Source organism: Paroedura picta, chromosome 11 (assembly GCF_049243985.1).
Source record: "Paroedura picta isolate Pp20150507F chromosome 11, Ppicta_v3.0, whole genome shotgun sequence".
In the NCBI taxonomy this organism is placed as follows: Eukaryota; Metazoa; Chordata; class Lepidosauria; order Squamata; family Gekkonidae; genus Paroedura; species Paroedura picta.
In genome coordinates, this window is record NC_135379.1 from 17,943,386 (window position 1) to 17,962,771 (window position 19,386).

The 19,386-nt window shown below is 41.8% G+C and overlaps 1 protein-coding gene across 1 annotated transcript in view; it reads left to right on the forward strand.

Moving 5' to 3' along the window:
- Positions 1–19,386, forward strand: part of CUBN (cubilin) — a 137,029-nt gene that overhangs the window by 80,005 nt on the left and 37,638 nt on the right. Inside the window, exons 37-49 of the mRNA XM_077303068.1 lie at positions 3,664–3,875; positions 4,312–4,493; positions 5,353–5,545; positions 6,804–7,001; positions 7,747–7,893; positions 9,870–10,060; positions 11,235–11,418; positions 12,183–12,357; positions 14,264–14,442; positions 15,136–15,345; positions 16,450–16,590; positions 17,902–18,083; positions 19,079–19,250. Of these exons, the coding sequence (XP_077159183.1) occupies positions 3,664–3,875; positions 4,312–4,493; positions 5,353–5,545; positions 6,804–7,001; positions 7,747–7,893; positions 9,870–10,060; positions 11,235–11,418; positions 12,183–12,357; positions 14,264–14,442; positions 15,136–15,345; positions 16,450–16,590; positions 17,902–18,083; positions 19,079–19,250 (2,366 nt within the window). The remainder of the gene's footprint in view (positions 1–3,663; positions 3,876–4,311; positions 4,494–5,352; positions 5,546–6,803; positions 7,002–7,746; positions 7,894–9,869; positions 10,061–11,234; positions 11,419–12,182; positions 12,358–14,263; positions 14,443–15,135; positions 15,346–16,449; positions 16,591–17,901; positions 18,084–19,078; positions 19,251–19,386) is intronic.

Consider the following 19,386-nt stretch of genomic DNA (forward strand, 5'->3'; position numbering starts at 1 on the left):
ATTTGTAACTAGTAAGTTGCCTTGAGCTAACAAGCAAAGGTCAGAGAGAAATATTTTATTTTAATAAAGACATAAAATAATTCCACGGCTCAAGCCAGGGGCTGTTTTTATTCACCCCCACAGGGAGCTATTGTATATGCCTTTTTTCCATGGAGAAGAGGAGGAACTAACAGGCAGACAAAGGCAGCTATAATCTATGTGGAATAAAGGGGTACTTAACTGCCCATCTAAGTTTGAGTCCAAATTACTTAGAAGTTCAAAAAGACTCAGACTCAGAAACCTTTACTGGCATACAAAAATCAAAATCCAAAGAAAGCAAATATCAAGAATAGATTAGACAAGGCTGTTTCTGAATTAAGAAACAGTGGTTATTTAATTGGAGCATGTTCCCAAGAGCGTCAGCTACCCTGGCCAGCTAAATAGGATCCTTTTCTGAAAGTATTGATTTAATGATAAGGGACTTAGAATTGTATTTAGAGTTTAAATCCATCAGATAGGACTGAATTAGAGCTCCTTTGGGGGGCGGGGAAGGCTGGACACTCCAAAACAATATATAATAGTATGTCCAAGACTTGACAACCATGTCGACAGAGTCTTTCAGGGGCAGGTATTTGGTGAAATCTTCCCCAGGACACACTTGAGGGAAAGGAATTTACTCTTGCATGAACAAAGGCTCTCCTAGCTAAATGGGAATCAAGGTTGTCTGAATATGCTGACACATGTGGGAATGCACTTGTAATTGAGAGCTGGGCAAAAGCAAAGAGTGGTGACCTCTGGAAGAGCATATTTTGAAAGGTGGGCTCCAAATCGAATACCTTTACATTAGAAAGACTAGTTGGAGCAGCACCTGACAGATTTTTCTTTGCCACCCGGCAAGCCTTTTGATGCTGATTTTAGACATGAGTGCATTCCTCACAATAATTTGACCACTGAAGAAGACCCCTCAGGGTCAAAACAGGTTTGGTCCATGCAACGTTGGTCTATTCCATGTGTAGTTAGAAATGTGATGTTTTTAAATTAAGATGACTATGTTTTTAATGTGATGAATTAGTGCACTTTATGTAATAAATATTTGAAAATTATTTTTGCGGCTCAACCTTTTGGTTCCTGACTTTTCTAGTTAAGTTGGGTTTTGGTTTCCCTTTTTGGTTTTGCAATGCGAAATCTTCCCCAGGACACACTTGAGGGAAAGGAATTTACTCTTGCAAGAAGAAAGGCCCTCCTAGCTAAGTGGGAATCAAGCTGATCTAATTCCGCTGGTAAAGGTTTATATTTAGATGGAATGTCCCAGAACTGGAGTGGAAAAGTTCAAAAACAAATGAGCTAGTGATACTGTCAAGACCCCTGCATCATTGCTTCACGGTCTTCCACCTTGAACAAGTTATCTGGTGACATGGTCCCCATGAAGTATTTTCTGGGTTCATTCATTTTCTTGAACTTCATGTCCCAGAGTTTTGTCTGTGTACCATAGAACCCATCATTATGTCCAAATAACTATTATCAGCAGCAGCAACATTTCACAGGGCAATTCTTGTATATTTAAAACATTTTCTAAAATACAGTTTTGCAGTCTAGGATATTTAAAGGGGGAATATGGTGACATGCCCAAGAATGGTGGGAGGATAGATTGATCCTGAGTCAGAACTGGTCCCATGGTAGAGAGGGAGGAAGTGCCGAAGCTGAGGTTTAACCTTGGTTATCGGAAGGAAACATGACCAAGGCTACCAGAGACTCAAGTAAAGTACCTATAATCATATGTTAACAGATGATAATCTGAGAAGGGGAGGATTTTTTGACAGCCTATGCTTTGGACTTCCTCCCCATTGTGGGCAAGCCAGACAGAACTGGTATGGGTTCCCCCATAGTCATGATTCTCCCATGGCACAATTCTAGAAATAATTGGGACCCACAATAGCCATCCCAGTGAATGAGGACATGTATGCTTTCTTGGATTGTCTTATCTCACTGGGAAACTAATGCTGCTAATTATGCAGATCTTTATTCTTTCCATACTTAATACTGCTCTTTTATTTTTGTGATTGTGCAGTGTTATATAAGAACTGTATGGATTTACTAACCTTTTGTGTTGGATGTCATTATATAAAACAATATACATTGGAAGGGGAAGGAAAAAAGAAAAATCTTAAGCTAATAGCAATTACAGGAAGGTGGAAGGTTAAATTGACGTTTTTGGGTGAAATGAACCTCATAATAGAATATAAAGAATAGAATGGGTGTGTCTTCATTGACATAGCTGAGGCAGAGATTTTTACTGCCATGTGTTCTTAAGTAATGTTTTAGAATGTTTATTGGTATTTTAATGGGATTTCATCGTTATGGGGTTTTATCAACTGTTACCCGCCACTAGGTGGTTTACTGGGAGTGGCGGGATATACATCTGTACACCGCCCGTGGCGCCGCGGGCGCCACGGACTAAATAATTCGTTAAGGGGCCTTGAGGTGGGCTTTGTCCGTGATGAGGAAGGGTCCGGATTGGACCCTTCCTCACGACAGACAATCGGAGGGACCAATCGGCAGGCGCGAAGCGCGGCTCGCAGCGCGGCTCGCAGTTGCTCCCGGCCTGACGCGGTGAGAGGCGCAAAGCGCCTCTCACCGCGTCAGGCCGGACCCCAAGGGAGCCGCCGACGCAAACACAAGACTCCAGCCGCCGAGAAGCTGCAGAGAAAAAAAAAACACCCCCAGAGGAGCCTTTCGCAGCTCCAAGCCGGCGCCGACGAGAGCCAGCAGACAAAAACAAACTCCTGTAGGAGCCCTTCGCAGCTCCAAGCCGGCGCCCAGGAGAGCCAGCAGAAAAAAAAACTCCTGTAGGAGCCCTTCGCAGCTCCAAGCCGGCACGCCCACGATAGCCAGCAGAAAAACATTAACCCTGTAGGAGCCTTTTGCAGCTCCAAGCCGGCGCCCAGGAGAGCCAGCAGAAAAAAAAAACTCCTGTAGGAGCCTTTTGCAGCTCCAAGCCGGCGCCCAGGAGAGCCAGCAGAAAAAAAAACTCCTGTAGGAGCCCTTCGCAGCTCCAAGCCAGCACGCCCACGAGAGCCAGCAGAAAAAAAAACTCCTGTAAGAGCCCTTCGCAGCTCTAAGCCGCCACCCACGAGAGCCAGCAGGAAAAAAAATCCCCTGGAGGAGCCTTTTGCCGCTTCAAGCCGGCGCCCTGGGAGCCCCGGCAGCCGCCCACAGCGCAGCTGCTGGGTGCTCCCTGCCCTCATGGCCCCAGAACACAATGGAGCCGCCGGGAAAGCCGCAGAAGAACAAAAAAATGCAGAGGAGACGCCGCCCGCCTCCTCTTTCAGGTAGCCTGTCCCTCGCTCTGTCCCTCGCCTGCCGCTCGCTCTGGTCCCCACCTGCTAGCGCCCATTGTCTTCTTCAAACAATGGGCTTTTTTACTAGTTTAATAATAAAACATTTAAAATACCTTATGAAGACTCAGTAGGTGAAATAGTGGTGTGAAATAGTGGTATAAAAAGTACTAAGTACAGCAAGATATGAAGACCTTTAATAGGATTTTCCTCTGTAAAAATAATTAATGACTATTGTGAACAGAAAAGTGGGGAAATACTGATAGATTAATGATCAATATCCCAGTACATCTATTTCTGTTTGTGGTATAAATGTACTCATATTGGGGTTTTTTGTTTTGTTTTTAAGGGAATTTCAGTTGGAAGAAAGTGAAAATTGTACCAGGGACTACCTAGAAATTTGGGAAGGCCTTCTTGGTGGCAGGCTGATAGGGCGATATTGTGGAACCACCTTACAGATGAATCATACAGCTATCATCATCACTTCACAGTCTTTATGGATTAAATTCATCTCAGATGGCTCAGGCAGTGGACTTGGCTTCCAGGCCACATTTGTTCACTGTAAGTAAATACCAACATAATTAAAACAAAAATGACCAGTGGGGGAAATACTCGTAAAATATGTAATAGCAAAAATAGCTGTGCTTTTGGAGGCCAGGAAATGCCTCCTCTCACTTCATAATCATTTAAGAGTAGGTATTTTTAGTTTAAGTGCAGCTGTAATATACAGAGATATCCGCTGGGTGATTAGCTCAATGCAAACATCGTATTTCCTATTGGAGGGATTTCTTTCTCATTACATTTTTTAAAATGTATGTTGGGATTTGTATTTCACACTTTCACCCAAGGTTTCTGGATGGGTCCCAACGAGAATGGTCAGTTTTACGAGCACATGGGGACAGGAGGAAACCACTTGCCTTTGAATGGGCTTCCAGAGTTGCTACTAATACAACAAACTGGGTTGAAGAATGTCTTATTTTCATCTCTCATATTTCAGTGTTTGGAAATAACATTGTGGGAAGGAGTGGACAGATTGCCTCCCCTCTCTGGCCTAGAAACTACCCTCACAATTCCAATTATCAGTGGACAATAATGGTGAATGCAACCCAGTTGATCCATGGCCAATTCCAAGAGATGGATATCGAGGAGTTTAGAAGCTGCGGCTTCGACAAGCTGAAGGTGAACTTGAAGTTGTGAACCCCTTTGTGAAAAAGTTGATGGTAAAAAAAACACACACACACACAAAAGTAACAAAACAAAATGTGTCAGTCCATTCAAGAAGCAACTCATCCTCATAGGAACTTTAGTAAAGATGGTATCTGATACTGACTGTATCTCAAAATTCTTGTTAACCATAAATAGAGAACAGTAATAGAAGAACAGTTGGTATTTATACCCCACCTTTTACTACCTAAAAGAGACGCAAGGCAGTTCCCTGTTTGGGTGCAGTGCTGAAATTATTGGAAGGGGGGGGGGGGAGCTTATGTTGTATTGTTATTCAGGCATACTTTAAAAAGACAACCTGTTTTTATGTACCATAGTAATAAAGATATGTTCTCCCTAAGGACACTCATTTGTTTCTCATTAAATTAGAGAGGAGCTTTTTTTCTCCTTGGAAAAGCAGTCCACAGTCAAGCAGTTTCAATTGAAACATTGAGACCCTTCTGTCCCAGTTTTACCATGGGGTCTCCCACCTCCTTGTGGGATTGGAGATCTCTTGGAATTACAGGTGATCTCCAGACCAAAGAGATCACTTTCCTTGGAGAAAATGGCTGCTTTGGAGGGTGAGTTCCATGGCACTGTACCCCACTGTGATTTCTCCCCTCCCCAAACCCCACCCTTCTCAGGGTCCACCCACAAATCCCCAAGAATTTCCCATTTTGGAATTGGCAACCCTACCATCAAAGTTGTGAATAATAAAGTCTGTATACTAGCTCTGAAATTAAAATACTCAACTAATAATGTACTTTTCATTCATTATTTGCAGAAAACAGCATAGATATGACATCCTTACTAATATATTATCTCATTGATACAGGTCTATGATGGTCCTAACATACATTCTCATCTCATTGAAGTTTATTGTGGTACAACTCTTTCTTCATTCACTTCCTCTGGAAGCTCAGTTACTCTTCAGTTCATCTCTGATTTTTCTGTAAATCGAAAAGGTTTCCTTTTGGACTGGTGTGCCATGGAAGCACCTACAGACATTGGACAGACCGTTTCTAAAGGTATATCTCCTGGTCATACAGCTAATATAAACAATGAAAACATGCAGATTGTTGGCTTATGATTTTCTGGTCTCCAAAATGGGACAGCAGAATCTGGTGACAACGAACCTTTCAGAAGGATGCCCCTCAAGTTTGTGAAGTAGTGTCATGCTAATATACATGCCAATTTGGCATTGTTGTCCTTTAGACTGTGGAGACAGTGATAAAGCAATAGAAGAGGTACGTGGCTTTGGCCAAAGGTTTCAGCTTCTGTCAAGGAGTACAATACCCTGTTGCCTGTACCATTTGTGGCAACAGATGGGTAATCTCATGTATGAAGAAGAAGCTAAAAGAAAGCTTTACTATGACTTTTCTTTTATGACAGTGCTGAAGATACCTGTTTTTGCATGCATAAACATTAGCATGTTTGGGGTCTCTTTCCCTGTTCCACCATACACTATTGGGAGAACGGACAGCCTCTAGTCCCTCATTCACCAATGGGAGCTTGAGCACCCCTTGTTGGGTGCAGACCTTCCCACCTCTTGCTATGACAACATCACACCAGTGGAAATTAATGTATTCATACCCTCATTTGCAATCATTTCAATCCACTCTCTATGAGGAACAGCACACCTCTGAGGGGGAAAGTTGTAGTGTTGGCATTCAAAAGCCTGTTTCCCCCAAAGAAATTTCTTGTTGAAGTCCCCGTGTCCATGAACTACAATTCCCATGAGGCCCTGGCAGCACCAGATGCCAGAGTGGCAGTCAGGTGACATTGTAGCTAACCATGGTCTGCCAATGAGTATCTAGCACAATGGAGGAAATGCTACCTCCCCCCCCCCCCCGCTTAAGTATTGGCATCTTAAGTCTTTCAAATGCATAATCCTTTGCAGAAAAAAACAGTGCAGTATCAGAGCACAGGCATATATGCAACCATTTCTTTTAATTACTATTTAAAAGGGTCAGCGTATTGACTTTGTTGAAAACCTGTACATGCATAATAGCCCCTGGGGAAACAGCTGCTTTGGAGGGTGGACTCCATAGCATTATACTCCATTGAGGTCCATCCCTATCCCAAATTCTACCCACTTTTGGCTCCACTTCCAAAGTCTCCAGGTATTTCCCAATCCAGAGCTGGCACCCTATTGGGATAGGAGTTACTTACTGTATCTCCACGTGCTCTCCTGCCAGCAGTCCAAGAGTTGTCTTATCAGTTAATAAAATGCTAGAAAACTAGCAGTCCACCAATTTAACTTCTGTTTAAATTGTTTTGTCACAGGTGCATGTGGAGGTGTAGCATCAGCCAGCAATACTCCATTGTTCCTGTTCTCACCAGGCTGGCCCTCAGACTACAGTAACCTGGCCAACTGTATCTGGGTTATCCGTTCGCGAAACTCCACAGTGGAGTTCAACATCCTGACTCTAGACATCGAGACTCACGGCTCATGCAACTATGATAAGCTTGTCTTCAGGGATGGTGAGAAACACTAGCACTTTCCCATGATGTGAGATGAAATCGAAGGCCTGGCTTTTGAAGTCCTCCATAATTACTATCACAGTTCAAAATGAAATGTACAGTCCCATGTTTGGCTCATCTTGCCCTGCCTTCAACTCTCAGTGACGTGAGACTCCCACACATTACTGCCTTATGGAGCCACCCCTAGTCACAAGTGTTTCCAGTAGCTTCTACATGTGCCTCAGACACATGAGACCTCTGACAGTTTGGACTCATCATCCACATGAACACATGGGGCTGCCTTATACTGAGTCAGTCCATTGTTCTTCCAAGGTCATTAGTTGGTAGTGACTGTCCAAGGTCTCAGATGGAGGCCTTGCATAGCATTACCATTTATTTGTTTGTTTATTTATTTATATATTGCTGCTCCCAGCAAAAGCAGGCTCATGGCGGTTCATGCCTTGTGTATCTCCTGCTATTGAATCCATTTAAACTGGGGTTGTCAGGTACTGGACCTGGGACCTTCTGAATGCAAGACAGATGTTCAGCACATTGTAGGCTTCTCTATTGATGTTTAAAGGGTGGTATTACCTTACTAGATCTAGATACCAATGTTAATAACTAGAGACTAGACCGAGAATGTTGCAGTATAATGTATAAAGTTTGGGGGCACTTAAAAGTGGCTTTGGGGGAAATATTGCAAGCAGCTGGTATAGGAGCCTTTGGGGTGCATTTCAATGCCATGCTGTCCTGTTTCTTTTCCTAGGAGACAACAGTCTAGCGCCTCTTCTGTCCACTATATGTGGCCGTGAAATTCCTGGACCGATAAGGTCAACTGGGGACTCTATGTTCATTCAGTTCACTTCAGATGAAAGTGTCACTGGTGCTGGGTTTAATGCCTCTTTCCACAAAAGTGAGTGGCTTTTTTTTTCAGTTTATCTTTGTCCTCTGTTGCAGATTTTTTGAAAAGATTCCCCTTCCCCCTGATTTCATTTTATTTTAGTATATATTTGCCTCTCCATATCGACTGGTACCCTCTTAACATGTTTTCTCTAAGAATCAACTAAGAATGTAATTCGATTGATTCAGTGTCTTAAAGGTAAATTTAAAGGAGATGCAGAATTACCAAATGCATAATTGCTATTTGTCCAGAAGTAATAAACACAATATTTCTCTTACAGCCAAGTTGCAAAATTACTTTGCAATGTTATGACATTTTAAATTAATTGGATAGTGCACTGCATAAATGAAGACACAATTCTATTTGTGCAGTTGAAAAAAAATATAAGATACGAAAACTTGTACAACCTGGGTTATAATAATAAGACAGCAGAGTGGTTTAAGATAGATTTTGAAACCAAAAATGTTTTGATTCTGGAGAAATAAGTCATAAGGAGAAATGAAGAAAAATAAGGCATAATCAATCTATATAATTTTTTAATTCATGTTAGTGCAAGTTCATAGACTAGCATACATTTTCAGAATTTCTCTGTCAAAGAAATTGTGCTGTGCTTGCTGTAGGTCTGTCATTTCAATAACAAATTATAGGAAACAATCTGGCTGTGAGTAGCCAATAAATTAATACAAGGCAAAAGCTGCACTAAACAATCCTCAGTTGGTGCTCCGAATATACTGTATATCATATTTATTTATTTGATCACTGCATTTGACATGGTCAACCATGAGTTGTTAGCCCACAGCCTCACCAGGGCTAGAATCAGAACAGCCCTTCAATGGCTGTGTCCCTTCCTCCAGAACAGGACACAGAGGGTTGAGGTGCAAGAGGAATTGTTGCGGCCCTATCAACTCCATTGTGGGGTCCCACAGGGCAGGGTTCTCTCCCCCAGATTTCAAAGAGTCAGTGAACATACTTGCAGGTCAAATCCCATTATTCTTTTAAAGCAGAAAAAATATTTAGAAGAAGGGTTGGTTTATATATGCTGCTTTTCTCTACCAGAAGGAATCACACAGCAGTTTACAATCGCCTTCCCTTTCCTCTCCTCACAACAGACACCCTGTGAGGGAGGTGAGGCTGAGAGAGCCCTGATATTACTGCTCGGTCAGAGCAGTTTTCTCAGTGCTGTGGCGAGCCCAAGGTCACCCAGCTGGCTGCATGTGGGAGAGCACGGAATCAAACCCAGCTCGCCAGATTAGAAGTCTCCGCTCATAAACACTACACCAAGCTGTCTTGGTAATCCCTGCCCCCTTGAGTCTTTATGTGCTAAAATAACCTAGTTTTACATAGTAAAATTGCAAAAAAAACACAATCCTACAAGAAAGTTTGCAACTAGAAAATTAGTTATGTTCAAGAGATGGAAGCTTGCATTGTTACCATTTCACCTCATGAAAGAGAAAGGAAATCTGATAGAGGCAGAATTGTGAGGAAAGCTAGTGATTCTCAGAACATGGTGATTTCTGTTCTTGTGAAATATGTGTAGTTTATTTTATCCTCCATTTTATGTCCATATATTATTATGGGTTCTTACTGACCCATTTTACAGTTGTCTGTTTTTTAATTATGTCTTGGTTTGGTTAACTTTCTACTCTGGAGTTCATTTTGGGTTGTTTGTTTTAGGCTGTTCTGGGTTATTTTAAACTATTGTGCTAGCCTGCCTTGTTTGGTGTTGCTATTGTTCGTTGACTGTTATTGGTTGGTTTTATTACTTTATTTTGTCTTAAATATTGTTGTGAGCGGCCTCAAGTACATTTGTTTCAGAGCTGCGTTAAAGAAAAACATGAACAGTGCAATCCATGGATTGTCAGGGAAAAAATCTACAGGAAATTTAATAACTGAAGCTTTCAATTAATAATCTTGCTTGTGTAGATTTGTGTAGATTTAATGGATAACATTAAAGGACATTAAATTGAACTCTCTTCCCTTTTAATCAGGTTGTGGTGGTTACTTGCATGCAAACAGAGGTCTGATCACTTCACCAAACTTTGGTCAAACGTATCCTCCTGACCTCAATTGTTCCTGGCATGTTCTGGTTACTCCTGGTTTCATCATTGGCGTTCATTTTGAAGAGCCATTCCAGGTGCTGAATGAAGATGCTTCCTGCAGCCAGGGAGATTATGTTGAGGTGAGGCAGCAGTGATTAGACAAGGGATTTAGCCTTCTCTTGAGGAAGGGGTCACAGACATTGGGAAGGCCAGGGAGGATGGGCACACATTTGTAGTTCGTTTTTCTTATTTCAGTGTCTTTATACAATATGCAGTTACAGATTTTATTTGTTTGTTTGTTTATTATATTTATATACTGCCCTCCTCGAAGGCTGAGGGCGGTTCACATTGCCAGTTAGAGTAAATACAGAGACCAATTGTTCCTACAAGGCTTCATGCTGAATATTAGTGTTGAACCCGTGCTCATGAAAGCCAAAATAGTCTCATAGACAGTGTGAAGTCTGCTTTGTATAAAGCAGTGGTCCCCAACCCCCGGTCCGGGGACCGGGACCGGTCCGTGGATCAGTCGGTACAAGGCTGCGGCTCCTCCTCGTCCTCCTCTCCGGCTGCTGCCTCGGGGGCTGCCCTGCCACTCTGCCGCCGGCTCAACTTTGGTGCTCCACAGCGGCCGCCATGGCTGGGGCTCTCCCTTGGCGTGGCACTGCACAGCTGCTGCTGGCAGTGGCCTCCAGCGGGCAGCAGGAAGTCAAGGGCACCAGCGGGAAAGCAAGTGGAGCAGGGGCTCAGGCGGCGACGGCTCTTGGCAATAGTCTACCCCCTCCCGGGCCTCAGTAAAATTGTCAAGCGTTGACCAGTCCCTGGTGATAGAAAGGTTGGGGACCACTGGTATAGAGTACATAAGTGAAATGGCTTCTTTTGGGGGAACAAATAATGTGTGCCTTTTTACCGTCTGGAGACACTGCTGGATGCCATAACTGACTGTGGGTTCCCGTTGTCAATTTAATATTCTTTCTAGTACTATGGAATTAACTACGAATACAAACATTGTGGATCAATTGATTCTCTAACATATAAGAGAGAACAGCTGGGATACATTCCCAGGTCATTGATGAATCAACTGGGTGATCTTGGACAAAATGACTGTATCTCAGTTTCAGTTCTGTATCTGTAAAGTGGAACTAACAGTTTGAACTAATTGGCTTGTTGTGAAGCTAAAGTATAAGGACAGCAGTCCAGCTCTCACATTTATCAGTGATGTGTAGATTATTGACACTAATACATTTCCCAGGATGTTGTTCTGGATCATTTTTTGACAACTGTTCTCATTGACAATGTTGATAATTTTCTTTTTAGCTCAGAAATGGACCAGATCTCTTTGCCCCACCACTAGGACCCAATGGAAGGAATGGGCGTTTTTGTGGTAGCAGTCCCTTTCCTACAATGCATACCTCAGATAATCAGCTGTTTGTCCACTTCGTTTCTGACAGTCATAATGGAGGGCAAGGTTTCACACTTAAGTATGAAGCAAAGAGTCTGGGTGAGTGTTGACACTGAATGCAAACTTGAGGGACTTGCAGAACCAGTACTGCACAGTCCAGGAGTGTGGTGTCGTGGAAAGAGTGACAGATCGGGACCCCGCGCCACCCAGTTTCAGATCCCCACTTCTACCATGGAAGCTCATTGAGTGACCTCAAACTCACCATAAACTCTCAGTCTGGCTTATCTCACAGATTCAAATGGGTAGCCGTGTTGGTCTGAAGCAGCACAATAAAATCAGAGTCCAGTAGCACCTTTAAGACCAACAAAGATTTATTCAAGGTGTGAGCTTTCAAGTGCAAGCACTCTTCATCAGAAGAGGTTGATGTTCTAGGTTACTTGGAGCACCACATGGGGAGAAAACCAGGATATGAATAAATACATTAATCATACATGCAAATACATTGTCTCTGAGATCATGCAGATCAGGAGCCCTGCTGTCGTTATGCCGGTATGGGGCAATCATAAACTGGTATATATCCCATTGTATCTAATAGGGCTTGTTCTCAGAAAAGTATTTTAAGGATTATATTCAACATCTGCTGGACAGGAGGCCTCCTGGGAATGCTCTCCTGGGAATGCTCTCTCCCTTGAGTCCCATGGTGGTAGGAAGGCCAGAAATAGTTGTAAAGAAACAAATAAATGTAACCCAGAAAGAAGATGGGTTTTATAGCTGACTCTTCTGGGGTTTTATATAATAGAATACATTATAAAGAGACCTCATGTGTTCATTATATTATTTAATATGCTTGAATTTTCCTCTAGCTTGTGGAGGGAATATCTATATCAGTCAACCCAACCCCTCTGGATATGTCTCTTCACCCAATTATCCTGGAAATTATCCACCACATGTTGATTGTGTTTGGACTGTAACTGTTCTCTACGGGGAAGCAGTGGAGCTCCAGTTTGAAGGTCAATTTGATATCGAACCTTCGTCCAAGTATGTACACATTATTCTCTCCCCTTTTTTTATTTTGACATTTAGTGAAACCCTAGGGGACAGATTTCTTAATGTAATTACATTTTAAAACTATATTTGATTTCGGGATGCAATCCCCTGAATCCATTGCACCAATGAAAGTATTTTTGCTGAGTTGAATGAATCAGTTTTCCCTATCCATCCAGAAGAAGAAGAAGAAGAAGAAGAAGAGTTGATTCTTATATGCCACTTTTCTTTACCTGAAGGAGGCTCAAAGCGGCTTAAAGTCGCCTTCCCTTTCCTCTCCCCACAACAGATACCCTTGTTTCCGTGAAGAAAGACACCTCCACTAACAAAACTGATTCACAGGCTCCAAGCCTTCTAAAAAGAATTATATGTGTTTATAATGTCTTAATTCTTCATCATGCATTACAGTGTGATGATTGGTGGTGATGGGGCATGATGGAGGGCTCATTTGCTGCTTAAAGCAAGTATGGATGGTGTTCTAGAGCATCAGTCTTTTCCTGACACCCTAGTAGCTCTTTTCCTTGTTTCTGGTCTTAGCATTGTTGTCATCCCCCTGCCCTTAATGTTGATCATTCTGAGTAATATGATTTCTAGAATGTACCGGGGAAAGAAGTAGGGGACTAAAGGCGGATGTGATCTAGGTGAAACTTACCTGTCTCTTCTTATAGCTTCATCTGGAACATCCCCTACTGAGCCTGGGTGGTTGGGGCTCTGGACTTGCACACTAAAGTTTGGTCCTGGAAGATCCATGGGGGTTGGGGGAACAGTGACTGACAGTCAGGACAGGATCTTTTTCTCTCCACACTCTTAAGAAAGATGAGAAGTCAGGACAGATATCTGGCAGCATGGAAACAGGGTTACCTTTGCTTGGGCAATCACTATGTTCTTTATTGAGACACGAATCACACCCACAGCTTGTGGATGTATCTATTGGTTCATTGACCTCAGCATAGTCTTTGATATATTTGCCAAATATCTTTTGAAGATCACAGTGACAAGTAAGCACCCTGTGTTGTGCTTCCTCCTGAATTTCAGGCCCTGTTTAGAAGATAGTGTTAATAAATCAAATAAAAAGAAACTTCTAAAGAAAAGAGAATCACTACCTTTACTTATTTATTTTTCTATGCCTGGTGCACTTCACTTTAAAAAGGACAGATGTGCATTCCCCCCCCTTATCATTGTCTCCTCACAAACCCTTCATATTCTGATTGACTCTCTTAGACCTATGTATATGATGCATGTGCTCACACCATCAGTATATACAGGGGGAAAACAGAAATGAACCCATTATCCCTGTCTGAAACCAAGCATGCCCCCCATACTTCACCTGAACCCAGAGCCTACATGCATACAAAATGAGTATGTGTAAGCTCCAGCACTGCAATTAACACACAAAAATCAGCAATTAAATACCTAATTTTTTGCTAATATCATCCTTGTTTCACAGCTAGTTTCCTATCTGTGTATGTTTCAAAATAGATCTGGTATCACACACTTAATGGTGATTTTAATTAAAGACCTGAAAGATATTTGACAGAATGTATTGCATGAATATTTGGTATATGAACTATGCACTCTTAAATACAGACAGGTTTTTATTCCAATCCCCAGGGCTGTTTTTCCCCATGCTTTGAGTCAGAAAATAAAAAACCATGAAGAAATCTCAACATTGCATTGTGACCTCTTTGGATATTTCTTTCTCTGCAATTGATTAAGCTCTCAGATGACCCTAAGTGTTATTGATTGTTAACCTCTCTGCCTCCATCTTTGTATTTCTGTTCCTTCAGAATTAACACTTCATACGCTGAAGGATTTTTTTTTACATGATGATCTAGATACTTCCTAAAACATTGCAAAGCATTTTTATGTATAAATGTACATCTGTGTTAATTTCTTTTAGCTGCACATTAAATTACCTTGAATTACGAGATGGAGCTGACTCCCGTGCACCTCTTATCACACAACTCTGTGGAAATTCTTTGCCAGCCATTCAGAGGTCATCTGGTGCTACCCTATATATGAGGTTTCGGTCTGGGAGTTCAGATTCACGGGCTGGATTCAATGCCAAGTATTCAAGAGGTGACATAAGCTTTTAGTTGCTGCTTGACCCTTTTACAGGTCCAAAATCTAAAAGTCAAAGAGATCAAATCCTATATGTGTTTTCTCTCTCTCTTTCCCTCTGCTATTGCTATTGATGAGGTCATAATGTTTAAAGGCAAATCCTGATCATTTCTGCCTCATCTTTCTATTGTACTTTATATCTGGGACTTCTGTCAAAGAAACTACAAATTCTGTCAAAGAATTCTGTCAAAGAAACTACAAATACAGGGGAGAATGTGTTATGTATCTCATCTAAAAATATGTTTTCAAATACTATTAGAAAGAGCAGAATGTAAACATATCAGCTTTCCCAAAAGTGGTGCATACTATAATAATAATTCACATTTGCATAGAACCCTTTCTAAGGTAAAAATATTCCCTAAATCTGCCTTGTGAAATAGTTGTCCATTTGGCTGTTTCTGGTTAGTTCAGTTGTAAAAGCTTCTATTGAAGTATTTATATGCCAGCAATTTACATATCCTGTACATCTTTTCTTCCTTTGCTTGAGGAAAAACAGTATTATTCCATTCCACTGAATGGACACTAGTATATCATCACTATAAAAACACAGTGCGTTTTTGTTCTTTGCTGTTTTTGTGGATGGGAAGCCAACACAGCAAAGTTATCTGTTCCAATGGTCAGTCCAGTGAATGCACTTATGTTTCTCTGCAGCTGCGTGTGGAGGAACCCTGACAGGGCAGAATGGGTTCATCAAAAGCCTTGGATTTCCTGATCTTCATTATCAAGACAATTTAATGTGTGAATGGTTCCTGCACGGACCTATGGGTCATTACCTCACCATTAGCTTTGAAGCATTAGATATCCAGAACTCAACAGAGTGTGCAAATGACTATTTGGAGATTCGAGAACGTGATGCTTCAGGTCTGTGAAACAATCGTGTTGCTCTTTTTCTTGTCCCCTTACTGGCTAACTTTATAGTATTTCCTCCCATAGTAATTGCAGTTAAACCACAGGCTTGTGTCTCAAGAGCATAGAAATACCTCTAGACCTGACAAAAGTCAGGCAGTGTCATTCCTGTATACTTCACTTGGTCACCCAAACCTTTTTTGTATTCTCTTTTTTTTTTTAACAGTTCATTGGTGCTAAATCAACATAACTATTTTTATGGCTCATAAGATATTACAGGTGTGGTGGTTCTGCAGTCTTGATGTAGTGTTTAAGACTGGTGGCCTCTAATCTGGAGAACTGTGTTTGATTCTCCGCTCTTCCACATGCAGCCAGATGGGTGATCTTGGGCCAGTCACAGTTCTCTTAAAGGCCTCTTAGCCTCACCTACCTTACAGGGTGTCTGTTGTGGGGAGAAGAATTGTAGGCAATTGTAAGCCAGTTTGATACTCCTTTGGGTAGTAAAAAGCAGGGTACACAAAAAAAGAAACAGGTTTTCTTCTCTTAGCACTTCTTCACCTATGCAAAAAAAAAATCCTTGCATAACAATTCTAAGCTACATAGTGGCTTTCCCTATGCCACCAGGACCAACAAGTTGAGTGTTTGTAGATTTCGGCTTTCAGGGTGAATATGAATGAGCTATGGCTGTTGGGCAAAACACAGTGCATGCATTCAAAGAAGCATCTTTCAAAAAGGAATTAAGCAGTTGTTTTCCAAGCTCTTGAATTATACTTATCGCTTTAAAGTGGTAATTTAAAACCAGCTGAGTTTATACCTGATTACCTGCCAGCCAGGATTAAAAAGGCATGCTTCTTCTTCTTCTTCTTCTCTCTCTCTCTCTCTCTCTCACACACACACACACACACACACACACACACACACACACACACACACACACACGATGAGAGGAAAGAGGGGGGTAAAATAGTATTTAAATAAATAAATACCTTAATGAATAAATGTATCTGAGCTCACTCTCTTTACCCTTCAACATGGGGTGGAGTGTAAGTCAAAATTAGTAGGCTGATACCAAATTACAAAATCATCTTTTTTCTATTGTATTCTATTTTAATTTTCTAGGGAATTTGTTAGGCAAATACTGTGGAGCTACTCTACCTGATGCCGTGGACACACCTGACAATTTGGCTTACATCAAGTTTGTTACGGATCCATCTGTTAATGCACCAGGATTCAGGCTGCGTTTTGCTGCTAGTTTTGAAGGTTTGCTGCAGAGTTTTAATTTACTTTCTAAACGTTTCCTTTTGCTGCAAATAAAATGCTACATTGCAGGGGTCATGAGCAAGGTGTCCATAGAGGCCTTGGCACACCAATACTTTTCCTGGTGCCCATCAAGTGTTTTTTGAGACTGGGTGGGGCCAAATAGGACTTTTGCCCAACAAGTCTTCTGATTGTCTGTCGGAGATTTGATTGACTGTTTTTAAACATGTTGTCTTTTGCCTCAGTAGCTACCGTAGCACAAATGACTTCACTGCATGACTGAGGATATTTGAGTGTATGCAGGAGAAATATTTTAAATGTTCATCTAAGCAGACAACGTGTTTAACAGACTACTGCCTGAAATGGTGGAGTCACTCCCTGACACCTGTGCCAAAACTCTTGAGGTGCCTGCATACTCAAAAAAATCAGGGATCTCTCCTGTATTTACTCAAAAGGAAAATGATCCTGAATACAATATGACCTTCCCCTTTTAAAAAGCTGAATACACATTATTCTATTACTGTACGTAATTGTAAACAACACCCTCTTTTTCTTGATGGCAAATTTAGAAAAAAACTTTTGAATAAATAACAGTCTTCATTTACCTTTCTTAAAAAGGTAAAGGTATCCCCTGTGCAAGCACCGAGTCATGTCTGACCCTTGGGGTGACGCCCTCTAGCGTTTTCATGGCAGACTCAATACGGGGTGGTTTGCCAGTGCCTTCCCCAGTCATTACCGTTTACCCCCCAGCAATCTGGGTACTCATTTTACCGACCTCAGAAGGATGGAAGGCTGAGTCAACCTTGAGCCGGCTGCTGCAATCGAACTCCCAGCCTCATGGGCAGAGCTTTCAGACTGCATGTCTGCTGCCTTACCACTCTGCGCCACAAGAGGCTCTTATTGTGGCATTAAATACTGCTTACTGCATGACATGAGGGTTTGTGTTCCAATAAAATTCTCAGTGACTGACTTTTGGTGTAAGATCTAGCACAAACTTCTGGATCTTAGTTCCCCACTTAATTATGAAATGTGAGGAGGCATTGAAAAATGTAACCATTACATATTCCTAAGCATTCTCTATACCAGGGGTATTCAAACTGCAGCCCTCCAGATGTCCATGGACTACAATTCCCATGAGTCCCTGCCAGTGAATTGGCATTGTAGTCCATGGACACCTGGAGGGCCGCAGTTTGATTACCCCTGCTCTATACCTTTTCTTTCATGATTTCCATTACATCACTAAATATTTCATGTCATTCTACAAGGAAACATCATTGAATGGTGAACGACTGATTATTATTTGTGTTGTTCCAGAGTGTGGAGGTGAACTCCGTGGCACTGCTGGGACATTTATTTCCCCGAACTATCGAAACCCGTCTCTACATAAACTTAAATGTGAATGGAGAATTGTGGTACTACTGGGACGTCGGGTCACCCTAACTATTAATGAGATGACTTTTAGATTCAGCCAAAATTGTAGTTCGGATTACGTGGCTGTAAGTGTCAACCAGAATTTATGGGGATGCGGCCTTCCGAGATTGGCCAGTGTTGGAATTCACTTGCCACTTAAGAGAACTCGTACAGAATTGTTATATATAATTCAGAGATTTCTGGAAATGACCTCTTGGCCATGATTTGCCTGTGGTGTAGGTGTAACATGTAATACTGGTCTCCACTTCCTGGTTATTCAAGACTTAAAATGTATCAACCCTAGAAATAGGAAGTGGAGAACAGTGTTTCTAATTGCAGCCATATTGGCAATGTCAACACATAGAAGCCAGCTTGGTGTAGTGGTTAGGAGTGCGGACCTAATCTGGCAAGCCGGGTTTGATTCCCCACTCCCCCACATGCAGCCAGCTGGGTGACCTTGGGCTTGCCACAGCACTGATAAAGCTGTTCTGACCGAGCAGGAATATCAGGGCTCTCAACCTCACCCACCTCACAGGGTGCCTGATGTGGGGAGAGGAAAGGGAAGGTGATTGTAAACTGCTTTGAGATGCCTGGTAGGGAAAAATGGCATATAAAAACCAACTCTTCTTTTTTCAACCCTGGAGTTTATTGATGGTCCTGGAAGGGGTTCCCAAATGGGTGGGAGTTAATTAATTGTTTATATATTTTTTTAAAAATTGTTAACATTTATTAGGTGATATGACCATATATGGGCATGTTGACCCACCCACTCCTCCCAAAATGGCCAGTGATGGGTGTGAAGGGGGAGGAGGGGAGGGATCCTGGATGGGCATGTACACAGCTATTCTGCATGATTTCACCACTTTGGGAGGTTCTCAAAGCCTGAAGAATGTCTCTGGGGGTTCTCAAAGGTAAAAAGGTTGAAGAAGGCTGGCCTAGATGTTTTCCTAGGCATTTCAATTAAAACTGGATTGCACATTTGTGAGGATTCGACATATCTTGGTAGCCATACAATATATTGAAAGTTAAAAAAAAAAACACTCTTTCTAATATTTGGTTTTATTTCTTTCTTGGTAAACAGGTTCACAACGGTGTGGGAGAAAGCACTCCCAGGCTAGCTAAATTGTGTGGTGTGGTAAATCCAGGCACTCAGGTGAAATCTTCTGGAAACAAGATTACAGTAATTATGGTAATGAGCCATAACGAAGCAGAGGGTAGTTTTAGGATTACGTATGCTTCTGATGAAGATGCAGGTAATCCAATACGCTTCTTCACTAGGTAGCTTTTGCAGTGAGGAATTGTTGGCAGAGTGTAAACATGCAAAGAGGGGTAAAGCACCAGACTGCTTAAAAGAATAAAAATTGTTTTTATTAAGAAGAGAAAGAACGT